Source organism: Protopterus annectens, chromosome 9.part0 (assembly GCF_019279795.1).
Source record: "Protopterus annectens isolate FY-2018-M chromosome 9.part0, PAN1.0, whole genome shotgun sequence".
Taxonomy (NCBI): Eukaryota; Metazoa; Chordata; order Ceratodontiformes; family Protopteridae; genus Protopterus; species Protopterus annectens.
The window spans coordinates 983,875,355-983,888,897 of NC_056743.1; the positions used below are offsets into that span (position 1 = coordinate 983,875,355).

At 44.2% G+C, this 13,543-nt stretch overlaps 1 protein-coding gene across 1 annotated transcript in view; it reads right to left on the minus strand.

Moving 5' to 3' along the window:
- The window catches only part of ESYT1 (extended synaptotagmin 1), an 869,597-nt gene that overhangs the window by 137,001 nt on the left and 719,053 nt on the right, over window positions 1-13,543 (minus strand). Inside the window, exons 24-25 of the mRNA XM_044083745.1 lie at window positions 3,534-3,620; window positions 3,290-3,436 (exon numbers count right to left, since the gene is read on the minus strand). Coding sequence (XP_043939680.1) covers window positions 3,290-3,436; window positions 3,534-3,620 — 234 coding nt within the window. The remainder of the gene's footprint in view (window positions 1-3,289; window positions 3,437-3,533; window positions 3,621-13,543) is intronic.

Genomic DNA, 13,543 nt, shown 5'->3' on the forward strand with positions numbered 1-13,543 from the left:
TGAGTTAAGTCCCACGAAGGAGAAATATCTTTTAGAAGTGTGCCTAGTAGAAAGGTTTTACAAAGTTTATGGGAAGCAAGTGAAAAGCCATCAAGACCAATATAGAAATTAGAAATCACTGCTAATTGAGCCTTTACTGTTGAACTGGCCCCTTGATTAAAAAGCAATGCCAAGAACTCTAGGATAGTATGAATTGGTGCAGAAAAGGAGTCCACATTGTTCTGAAGTGCCCAGCGCACAAATCTTTTCCATTTGCTAGTATAAAGTTTCCTTGTAGGGGTGGTATCAGCTCTGAGAGCTCTATGGATCCGAATGGACCAAAGAACTCGGAGCAAGTCTTGGATATGAGAATACAAAGTTTCTTGGATCCAAAGCAGACAGGTCTGGATGACTCGGATCTGAGGACTCTGTGGAGGTGTTGTGGATGTATGGGCCTTCTGACCCGATGGAGTAGGAGTCAGGAAAGGGGTAGGTTGGCTCTGCGCTGAGAGGATCTTTCTCATTAGCCTCTCCACATCCTCTTTGGTCAGACTTTTGGAAGAGTGGGAGGATAGAGCAGATGGAGATTTAGGTCTCTCCAAAAAAGGGGAAGGTACTCTTCAGGGAACTGGATCCACTGATTTAGACAAAGTTGACTTTAGTGTTTGATCTGAGATCTTCAGGTCCGACACATCTTTATTTTTCAGAGACTTTGGATCAAAAGAAGACATTGGATTCAAGGACAGCTTTTTAGACATTATTGGATTGGAAGAAAGGGATGGATCTGAGAGTTTTTGGTTTCTTCTTCAATGGATCCAATAAAACCATAGGATCTGAAGAAGCCCTTTTCACAAAGTTCTCCAAGCACCTGGAGAATGCAGAAGAGGTGCTCGAGGAAGCATAAGATATCTTTTTAAGCTTTTCTTTAGACACTCCAGAGATAGCTTCATCAAAGGAAAAAGGCAAGGGACCCTTTAAAATAAGTTTATTCCTATGATCTACCAGCACTCTCGGGTTGAAAGCATGGCAGGCTGCACAATTTTTCTGTAAGTGAAGTGAGCCTAAGCAAAAAACACACAGGGTGTGTGAATCAGAAAGATGTATCTTCTGACCACACTTTCCACATTTTTTAAAGCCTGCCGGGCTTTTCTTCTTTTCAGCCATAAGCACACAATCAGTAGATACAACAAAATGACCAATGTACTGAGAATACAATTAGTATGTGTATATATGTGTATCTATCTATCAATACACACACACACATATATATATATATATATATATATATATGTGTGTGTGTGTGTGTGTATATATATATATATATATATATATATATATATATATATATATATATATATATATATATATACATATACATATATATATATAAAACAAAAGATTACAGAATTTTTTTTTTAAACGGAATAGAAAGAGGTTGAAAAACTACCATCGAAGGTAGTAAAATGTAGGCGAATGTATTGCAGTATTACAGTAAAGCCAAGGAGAGAAAAAAAGAGAAATGAGAGAGAGATATTAACAATAGTACCAACAGCATACTAGTACAAAGGATTTAAAAAGGAGATAAATTTAGAGAACAGAATATGAAAAAAATCACTTATTGACCTAGTAGCTCGAGAGACAACAGAAACCACATCTTTCACCTAGAGGTGGCAAATGAGATCTGAGGTAATGAGGGTTAGTGCATTCTGGGTAAGGGAGAAGCTCAAGAGTTCAAGGTTGCCACGAGCTTTTACAGCAACCGAGTCGGGTCTGAACCCATCAGTTGAGGAAGAGTGAAAACTAACATTATCAGATCACTGGACTACCTAGGGTTCCAACAAGACAGATGGGGGGGAGTGAGAGTGAGTGAGTGAAATGAAAATGAAATTGAGGGAGATTAATGCATGGAAATGATAACAAGGGACAAAGTAGATTTACAAGGAACATTTGTATTATGCAACATAAGAAGTGACAGCACAGAGCAACACATCTTCCTGAAGGATGTGACTGTGGAAGCAACAATTACATGGGACTGATTCTTCTGCTCAGGGTTGCACAGCACAAGGAGGAGAAGTAACACATCAGATTATCAGTCACATCATAAGCACAGAGACATCCAAGATATGCCTGGCATACTAATTCAGTAAAATCAGTACTGCAGTGCATGAGTAGAGAGCACATCAGGTCGCCAAGGGTAGACTCAGCAAACGTAAAATGACAAAAGTTCACCAAAACTGCATTCAACAACAGTTCTGCGATCTTCGAGTTGGAATATATAAAAGTTTTGGGGGTGGCCCTCCACATGGATGGGTGCTGGGAAGCTTGAGTTCCTAAAAAAGAAACTTTCCTCTGATGTTCTCTGAAGGCAGTTTCAATGAACATTTTTTTATGTTTTTATGTTCACCAAAACTGCCTTTGGCAAGACAGCATGAATCCCATGAGCAGTAGGTATAAAAACCTACCTGATCCCTTTAAAAATGCAGACATACACATAGACATTGTTGGTGGAAGAAAGAAATAATTTGTTAAGTCCATGCACGACACAGCTACAATCTTGCAAATGCCCCCTACCAAAGTATTACTATCCTAGTTGTTCACTGACAGGAGACAAGACATCTGACTATCTTACCAGTGACAAGAAGTAAGAAATAAACTCAAGCAGCTGAAAGTGTCCCTGTTTGGGCCACACCACTCACATTGTTGTTACAGCCAAGACCTTTAACAGCATAAGACTATGGTGGAATGAATACATCGGGGCATATGCTTGACAATATGTACTAGTTGTGGCATTACTACAGAGCGCATTGCTAGGGTGATGGGAAAATGAGAATATTGCAAGACAAAGCATCCACTAGATAGGCTGGCCCAGACCAACACAACTGTCAGGCTGAACAGATCCATAATGCACTTCTGTACAGAAGGCAGCTTCATCCTCAGCACTGTGCACAGGGAGCAGTGCACAAACACAAAAAGGTGCAGGGCAACTAGTAGTGGGTATCAGATGTGGTCTGGACCCCTTTCACTAGGATCTGGTAATATGTCTCAGCTCTCTCCACCATAGAAATATGAACGCAGAAGACATTAGGAGACATTCATTTACAAAAGTGCTGCTCTTTAAAAAATGCAAAATGAAAAACACATAGACATATTTACATTCTGCTTTAATATGAGCTCATGTCCACTGCCCATTACTTATTTCTTCCTTTCTGGAATGCAGGCTACGCAATGGACCTCTAATTTTGTAATATTACATGGTCAGGTTTATCATAGGATGAAAGTTTAGCTTACAAGTCATAAACAGGCAACTTACTCCTAGCTGAACCCTAAGCAGGATTTCACTATCTGTACCAGAATTTGCAAGTGGGAACCAGTGATCAACGGTCAGCAAGTCAGCCTGGAGCAGATGGGATAGAGGAAGACTAAGTGATCCCAGTTTTTCTTTGCCATCATCTTTGACCTGCAAAAAGAGTTGAAAAAGCAATACTGAACTGTCAACATAGACAGGACATAATGCAAATCAAATACAAATCTGCCTACAGGTTCTTGAGGCTTACCTGTATGTCCAGAACTTGAACATATGGGTCCTTGACAAGGAAAGAAAAGGCCTCTTCCCAAACTGGAGTGTCTGTCTTAGTACAGGTCTAAAACAATAACAACAAGAATGAACCTGTTACAGATGATGCATTAAATCAAATTAACAATGATTATGTAAACAACTTGTGTCCGTGACTACAACTACCTACATGTAGGTTTCAGGGACATTAAATAAGATAATGCAGTAGTATTTCAACCTGTCTCTCTGGAAAACACGTCATCAAAATAGCCATCATAACATTTATTAACTTAAGACACCTCAGTGTTTTGAAACACGGCATATGTCCCTTTACATACTAAGTAATGCAGTTACTAAGTAGATGATGAAGCTCAAAACTACTAAAAACAATGGCTATTGTACTTACCATAATACTGGATCTTGATTATCCATGTCAGTCCTCTTCAAGGATGGGACTGGACATTGTCAGGCTAACGCAGCAAATGGAGCTCCTCCACAAAGCACAAGCTCCTCTCAATCCCCAAATTCACCACTCTCCCTCTTTAGCTCATCTAGATTTTGAATTTCTATTTATTTTTATTTATTTATTTTCAGTTTGTTTGCCAGGATGGTCCACTGGGCTACAAGAAGCCCATTTTCAATGGAGTCCTGGGGAGAAAAGCTCCAGAGAAGTACAAAATAGACATAGTAATAAGACAAATATAATATACATAGAAATGCAAGAAGTTACAGAGTAACAGGGTGCAATAACAATACAAATTACTTTTCTTATAAAATGTGACTATTCCAACAGTTAATGTTAGTTGTTATCAGACAGTAGGTGGCTCTTTAACAGACATATTAGCTTGTGGAGAGTAACTGTGGTTGGGAAAGCTATGTAGGATGGGAGCAGGAACATTCCCACTGTGAGTTTACATGGGAGTGGAGTAAAGTTTTAAAAGCAGAGGGTTTGCTAGTGGTACGGATGAGTGGTGGAAGTGAGTTCCAGTGACGTGCTATGGAGAAGGATAAGAGATGATTGCCTGGTGGACGGATAGGTTTATGTAGCTCAATAAGATTTTGAAAGTTGGATCTTAGACATCTATTTGGTTGATGCATTCGGAAGGTAGAGGTAAGGGAGGGGCAGAGAGAGGGGCTAAAAATAAGATGTGAGAGTGTTCAATCTCGCCTTTGTTCTTACACATGGGTTCGGAGCCGATCCTCGGCTCCGTGCCGGCCGACTGCAAGCTCTGCATCGAGAAGAAGCTCGAGGACATCCAATACCCACAATCCCCCTCTGCCTTTACCTCAGATCTAGTTTGCCGCTGCTGCATACGCATCGCTGGGGACTAGCTCGAGGCTTTTACAGATAAGAATTTATCTTTCTGTTTAAATTTTTCAAAAATTTTCTTCAATATAGTCTATGAATAGTTAGAGTAGGTGTGTGAGTGGACTTTGATATCTCGGTTCCTTAGATTAGTTACTTAGTTTAACTAAAGGGTACAGAGTTTTTCGGGCCTACCTCCCTACTTTAACAACTTGGACTAAGAATTGTGTAGTCTGCTTATTACAGGATTTGACACATATTACCGGATTTGACTGTTTTTTTCATTGGAAGTGACTTTTAATTACTGGACTGTCATTCTTTCTTGTTGTCATGTCAGAAAAATTAAAATCTGGCTTCAAGCGTTGTCAGTGTGGCCAAAAAATGTCGGTCACAGACAACCACAGTTCCTGTGTCTACTGTCTTGGCCCTCTCCACTTACAAGAGGACTGCTCTATTTGTCACTCTTTTAGTGGGAGGGTCATGACAGATAGGCGCAGGAAACTGATGGATAGAGGATTGCTGAAACCCTCTTTCCAGGAGGCCTTGGATGCTTCAGACCAGGCATCCAAGTCTTCGAAGGGGTCGAAGGCGTCGGAGCCAAAGACATCGGCTCCGAGCTCTTCGAGTTTAGTTGGATCACCGGTTCCACAGACTTCGGGGCCGAGTGTTCAACTGTTGGCAGTTTCCGAGCCTCGGGTCTTGGAACCGGTGACGGAGCTCCCTCCACCGACTCTATTGAGGTCGGCTCCGTCTTCGATCCCTTCGACTCGTTCTTCGAGAGCCCTTTCCGACACCGACGTGGACCGTGTGGTGCAGAAACTTATGGAGCATACGGCTCTGTCCAAGCTTATTTCGGTCTCCTCTCAGTTGATGTCGAAACTTGAAGGCCTGCCACTATCTCCATCTGTTCCTCCTCCGAGACCTGTTCAGTCTTCGGAGCCGGAAGAGGCTGACCTGATGATTGTGGAGCCCTCGGTGCCAGAACCGTCCTTTTCTCGGTCGGCACCGTTTACCTCGACTCCATCCGATCCGGTACCGGAGTCTCGGGCCCGAAGATCTGTCCTTGGTTCTGGGACCGAGAGTCGGACCGATGTTTCGGTTCCGACTCTCCCTCTCGGGGCCTCGGCACGGATCGATTCGGTTCCGTCCTCGGGGTCGGTGCCTTCGGCTCCTGTTTCGGGGATTCTTCCCATTTCTTCGGAACCGGGAGATACCTCGACTCGGGACCCGGGGGCCTTCGACCTCATGAGGAAGGTGTTGTCTACTCAGACAACCACATCAGCAGGTACAGCTTCTCCTCCCGCAAGGACCGTTATCCTCCTCTGCACCCACGGCCACGTCCAAGCGTCGGGCACCAGTGTCTCAGCCACCCCTGGAGGGTGCCCCCTCTTCCTCGGAGGCTTCTTCGGATGCTCCCCACGAAGAAGTTCCTAGGAAAAGACTGTGTAAGAGGAGACACTTGGATTCTCCACAAGAATCCTTGACATCTGATACTGACTTAGATGAGTCAGAAGGGTCCCCTAAGTCACCTTCAGAGGATGTCTCTTTGCTGACATCTTGGAGATCCTTAAACAGAGAGGTGACTGGCAAGCCCTCCCCCCTTCTGAGGATGAGTCAGTTTTGCTGAAGGCATTTGGTGCCCGTCCTTCCTCCTCCTGGGTCACTCCGCCCTTTGATGAGTTAATGGATTTAATTGCTCGAAGGGCGTGGGAGACTCCTGACACGGTGGAACCTGTCCCTAGGAAGCCAAATAAGTACATCACGGCACCACAGGACAAAGCTTACCTTACCAAAGGAGTTCGGTAGACGCCATGGTGGTGGCAGCGCCACGAAAAAGGAGATGTCGGAGTCTTCCTCATCTGTCCATCCGCCTAACAAAGATTCTAGGACCATGGACAGATACGGGAAGCGCATTTTCAGTTCAGCGGCTTTCTCTATCGGTTCCCTGAACTATTTGACCCATTTTACACGTTTACAGAGGGATCTAGTCAAAGAGTTGGGAGATACCCTCCAGGGTGCTACAGATGCCGCTGTCTCAGAGAAAGTTACAGCGCATCTCAACACCCTTACGTCCATTGTGAACTCGTCCATGAGGCTGATATCCTATGCAGCCGAAGGATCGAGTAGGGCAGCGGCTTCAGCGATTGCTCTTCGTAGGCAATCCTGGATGCGCTTATGTTCGTTTGCGGAAGCCTTCAAGTCTTCCTTTACTAACGCCCCATTTGATGGAGCCACACTTTTGGCCCTAAAGTAAAGGAAACCCTTACCCGGTGTGAACAGGAGGGAAAGACTCTGTCTGCTGTCGGAGTCCGTTTTCCACCCTTCCAGACCGTACCCCAAAGGGCAACGTGGTGGGAAAATGTGGTTTCGAAACCCCAAGGGTCTTTCCAAACACACAGGGTGATGCCCCTCTAGAGGCAGAGGGGGCAGAGGTGGAAGACGCCGCCCTGGCGGCAGAGGGTCCCAAAACCAAGGTGACAGGGATAACCTCCCTGGCAAACCTTTTCAGCACTCCTGAGAGGAGGCCCGACTGTCCTGCTCTGGAGGCAGTCGGGGTCGCTAGCTTTATACCCTCAGGCCTGGCAAAACCTTTCTTCAGACAATTGGGTAAAAGCATTGTTACCAGAGGTTACAAAATCCCGTTTCTATCCACCCCATTCCAAAGAGAAAACTCCCAGATGTACCACCCCATCTGCGAGACCCAGCAGCTACGGAAATTTCAAAGCTGCTAAGAAAAAGAGTCATCCAACCAGTCCCAGCGGACCAAATAGGATTTGGAACTTACTCAAGGTTCTTTTTAGTTCCAAAGAAAACAGGGGACTGGAGGCCAATTCTGGACCTAAGTCATCTCAACACCTTTGTCAAGAAGGAAAAGTTCCGAATGGTCACGCTTCAATCGATCCTTCCATTCTTACGGAAGGACGACTGGATGTGCTCAATAGATCTGAAGGACGCATACTACCACATCAAAATGGCCAGGGCGTCCAGAGATCACTTGCGCTTCCGGCTGGGAGCCAGTCACTATCAGTTTCGAGCCCTGCCCTTTGGTCTGACCACAGCCCCGAGGGTCTTCACCAAATGCATGGCAGTGGTAGCGTCTCATCTGAGGCGCCTAGGATTCCAGGTGTTTCCGTATCTGGACGACTGGCTCCTGTCTGCCACCACCAGGCGTCAACTGATACATGCCAGGGATTACTCCTACAACTTTGCACACATCTTGACATTTCAGTAAATTTCGAGAAATCTTTGCTACAGCCATCACAGCATATCTTATTCATAGGAGCGGAATTAGATACTCGTCAGTTAGTTCTAAAACTTCCGACAGAAAGAATAGTAGCACTTCAATCCAACATTTCCCTTCTGCTGTCGTCCAGGAAATCCCCAGCAAAAATTGTTCTGAAAGTTCTGGGTCTCATGGCAGCTTCTCTCATAGCAATACCATTGGGAAGACTGCACATGAGAGTGCTACAATGGCTTCTATTTGCACAATGGTCATTCCAACAACTTCCACTGACTCACGAAATATTGATAACGAAAACATGCAAATCACACCTAATGTGGTGGTTACAGACTTGCAACCTATCCAGCGGAAGACCATTTGTGCTACCCACACCGTCAGCAATGATAACCACGGACGCTTCCCTGATAGGGTGGGGGGGCATCTTTCAGGGACAGACAGTCCAAGGCGAATGGACCAATCTGGAGTACAATCTGCACATCAATGTTCTGGAGTTGAGGGCAGTGTTTTTGGCGTTGCAACACTTTGCTCCCCTTCTTCCTCCAGGGACCATTGCAGTTCAGACAGACAACATGTCCGTAGTCTGGTACATAAACAAGCAAGGGGGAACCAGGTCCTACCAACTATGCAGAGAGGCCATGAGAATTTGGCAATGGGCAGAGTCCACCCGTCGCTTTCTGATCGCAACGCACATCCCGGGGTCATCCAACGTCATAGCCGACAGGCTGAGCAGGGCAATACTATTGCCTCACGAGTGGTCCCTCAAACAGTCAGTTGCGGAAAAGGTTTTTCGCAAATGGGGCCAGCCTACCTGCGATCTGTTTGCGTCTCCAATGAACGCCAAATGCAGGAGCTACTTTGCCCTATTACCCTCCAGGGGAAGTCCCAAGGGACGTGCTGGTGCACGATTGGCCCCCGGGTCTCCTATATGCTTTTCCTCCATTTCCCCTGATTGCAAAGTTTCTGCAGAAAGCAAACAACCTTCAGAGGACTATAATTCTCATTGCTCCGTTCTGGCCTCGTCAAATTTGGTTCCCCTTTCTCTTGCGTCACGCATTCGGGACCTTGGATGCTGGACCCAGAGCCAGATCTACTGACTCACTCGTCAGGAGTTCCTCACCCATCCCTGGAATCTCTCCATCTAGCAGCTTGGCTGCTCCGCTTCCCTTTTTAGCCAGGTCAATCCCCCTTACATCGGCGGTTCAAGATATTTTGGTAGCTTCTCATAAAGTTTCCACTGTAAAGACTTATACTAGTAAATGGAAACGTTTTGTCATCTGGGCGGAGTCACATCAGTTGGACCCTGTTACAGCTCCGTTGAATAAGGTCTTAGAATTTCTAAAAATTTATTTCAGGAAGGAGCTTCTCCGGCTACCTTAAGAGTACAGTTGGCTGCCATTTCTAGCTATCATATAGAAGAAAGTGGTGCACCTATTATGGCTCACAGACTCTGTAAAGCCTTTTTAAAAGGTTCTTTTCATATCAGACCACCAGTCAGAAGTCCGACATCACCATGGAATTTAAATTTATTGCTCTCTAAATTGATGTTACCACCCTTTGAACCAGCTTCAAGTTGCACTTTGAAATTTTTGTCATGGAAAACATTATTTCTGGTGGCTATTACATCGGCTAGACGGGTGTCTGAGCTACAGGCCCTTTCAGTCAAACATCCCTATTTAATTTTTCATTCTGACAGAGTATCCCTACGCACTAATCCATCCTTTCTTCCCAAAGTTTGTTCTACTAGTAATATTAACCAGTCCATTGAATTACCCACCTTCTTTAAAGACCACTCTAATAAATTAGAGTATATGTTGCACAAACTGGACGTCCATAGACAACTCAGATTTTATTTGGATAGAACAAAAGATCACAGGAAATCTGATCAGCTATTTATAGCTTTTGCTGACAGCAGAAAGGGTCTTGCAGTTACTTAAACGAACTCTTTCAAGTGGCTAACTGATTGTATCATTTATGTTTATGAGAATTCTGATCAAACATTATCAGCAAAACCCAGAGGACATTCTACCAGATCAATTTCTACATCTTTGGCTCATGCAGCTCGTTTACCTTTAGACATCATTTGTGCGGCTGCTACTTGGGCTAAACCACATACATTTATTTCTCATTACAAAGTGGACAGGGTTTCTAGGGATAGGGCAACCTTTGGTTCCACTGTGCTCAAGAACGTTCTCCCTTGAGTTCCTCAGGATCATGGAGCTAGGGACGCTACCCATGTGTAAGAACAAAGGCGAGATTGAACACTCTCACATAAAGAAGTTATGTCCTTACCATAACGTTCCATGTGGAGTGTTCATCTCGCCTTGGTTATTACACTCCCACCCTTCCCACCCTTAGGAAGAACGTTCGATTTGGTGCCTGGTCTGGAGTATTCTCCTTCTGCTGTTGCAGTATTGCTGTTACTATCATACTCTTGGTATGTTTGTATATATGTACTTTTATGTATATAGTTGGCAGGTGTGCGTGCTGTATGTCTGGTTTGCTTGCAAACTAGATCTGAGGTAAAGGCAGAGGGGGATTGTGGGTATTGGATGTCCTCGAGCTTCTTCTCGATGCAGAGCTTGCAGTCGGCCGGCACGGAGCCGAGGATCGGCTCCGAACCCATGTGTAATAACCAAGACGAGATGAACACTCCACATGGAACGTTATGGTAAGGACATAACTTCTTTTTTGTGTGCTTGGATCAGTTGAGTATAGATGAGGTAATTGGGTAGCTCAAGCAAGTTCAGTTGATGTAAGGATTTACAGTGGTGGGTAGAGGATCTGTGGCCTGTAGCAAATTTAGAAATTTTGTAGTAGCAGGAGGAGAGTTTTGACTTGAGGGATGATTGAAGATTAGTAAGGATAGAGGCACCATATAAGAGGGAAGGGATGAGGTAAGTAGTAGCAAGAGTGGTCCTGGTGGCGGGAGAGATGAAGCGGTAGTGGCGGTAGAGCATGACAAGTTTATTGTGTGTTTTTTTGATGTTTACATGTATATGGTTATCAAACTTTAGTTGGTCATCAGTGAGGACTCCTAATAGTTTTGCAGTGGGGACTATTTCGAGAATTCGAGAACGGTGTTATTTTGGCTGGTGACAGAGAAAGAGTTTTATCTAGGATGGTGGTTTTAGAGTGCCAGGTGGTTGTCAAGCATCCATTGTTCAGTAGAAGAGAAGGCATCCTGAGTTAATTTCGCTAATGAATAGGCTGATGTGGCAGAGCAGATAATTGTAGAGTCATCAGCGTACTGGATGAGTTTAGCATTAGGAATGACAAGATAAAAGTCATTTATGAAAATGTTGAATAGGAGGGGTCCTAGAATAGAACCTTGGGGCACACCTGTGGGAGTAGTACGGAAAGATGAAATGGTTTTATTCCACTTGGCTGCTTGTTGTCTGTTAGTCAGGTAACTGGTACACCAGTTGATAGTTGCGTGGGAAAGATTTAGTTTGGAGAGTTTAGTAAGGAGCAGGTTGTGAGAGATGGTGTCAAAGGCCTTAGAAATGTCTAAGAGGAGGGTGGACACAATGTGACTGGAGTCTCGGGCCTTGTTGACAGTTTCAAGGATGCTATTACTGAAGGATTCTAGAACCATAAGAAAAAGGTTACTGCAGACAGACAGGAGAAAGCCAGGAAGGCCACATCCCTGCATTCTTCCCTTATAAGGCCCATTATTGAGTGCAATGCCCCATTTGGCATGTACCTCGCAAAGCACATGCAGCAGCTGGAGAGACCACAGAGGTTCTTCACCATGAGAATCCAGGGCCTCAAAAGTCTGCCATACACAGATAGGCTAAAAGCCCTATCCCTCTACCCTGTTTCATACAGACTCCTCAGAGTTTACCTCTGTCTGGCATACAAGGCGATCTCGGACCCTGCCTTAATGGAACTGCAGCATATTCGTAAGTCAAGCTCCACTCAAGTAACCCACACATGTGGACTCAACCTGGTCTGTGACATCAATAGGACTTGTAGGCGGGACAGATTTGTGTCCCAGAGAATCCCCCATTTGTGGAATAGACTCCCTCTCCATGACAAGCAAAGTACCTCTTTACCCCCTTTTCAAGTGCATCCTGGATAACTGGATGGGAAATATAAAATACATCCCTGGGATTCCACCCATGTCCCTGCTGGAAAGGGGCATCGGGTGCTGATTTGTCTATACATGGCCTAAACTCTTGGCTAGGCTTATAAGGGCCTCAGGGCCAAAAGCCTATAACTTCCTATGATCCTATGAAACAATCGGGGGGGGGGGGGTTGAGGGATGTTTTTTTTTAAGTGAACAGATATGTTTAACTAAGATCTAATTGCAATGTTAAGTACATAACTATTGTATCTTGGATTATCCAGTCAGTTCACTTCAAGGATAACATCCTGGGTAGCATCATGACCCTGAAGGAAAGCAATGACCAAGATATGACAGCTAGTTTATAATGTTTTGCAAAAGTATGCAGTGAAGCCCACACAGCTACAGTGCAGATATCATTCATAGAAGAATTGCTGTTGCCTCTAAGCTTGTGGTATATGGCTTAGGTTTAAAAGGAACAGATTTGTTACAGGAGGTGTAAACAAAGGAAATGCAATCAGACAGCTGTCTGTACACATGACTTTGCACACCTTCTGACCCATTTCAGAAGAGAGAGAGAGAATGAACTAATTATGTTGTCTAAGTTGCTTTGCTTTCTGTAAATTGATTATCAATTCTTTATGTACATCCAGACAATGAAGGTACTCTCCCATGTTCGCATATCAAGGACAGAACAATGGGAAATGGATGGTTTGTTGAATATTAGTGTCAAAAGTAACTTTAGGCAAAAAGGAGAAGTTAGTCTGAAGAGCGACTTTATTTGTAAAAGGCCAAGTAGGGGTCTGCAGAAAAAGGGTTTGAAGTTCTGAAACTCTGCTACCTGAAGTCACTGTCAGAAGAAACAGTGTTTTCCAAGACAGGAATATGAGATCAGTAGAAGTTGTTGGTTCAAATGGAGGGTCGGTCTACTTCTCCAACATGAGGTTAAGGTTCCAAGGTAGGGAAAGATCCTTGACTGAGGGGGGACTAAGATTGTTTCTTTCGGGAAGGCTTTGCATACTTTTTGGGAAAACAGATATGGAAAAACTGAAGCTTTGATGGAAATATGAAATACTTGCCAAGTGCATTGTTATCATGGAGAAGCCACACCCTGTATCAAAAAGTGAAAAGACAAACTAAGATGGAAGGAATGGGAGATGAAAAGGGATCTAAATCTTGTTAAATAGCCAATAAGGAAAATGTTTTCCATTTTCTTTTAAAAAGGTTGTGAGTAGAAGGTTTCTAAAAAGCAGTAAGGGTGTGGATTACCATGGGTAAGGATGAAGGGTCCCTGGCTGTTAAGGGAAATGGAGATACCATACTGCCAGTTGAAGGGATTGACAATCCAGGTGAGGCATGTTGGACAGATGGGGTAGGAGATTTAGAAAGGGATCTTGA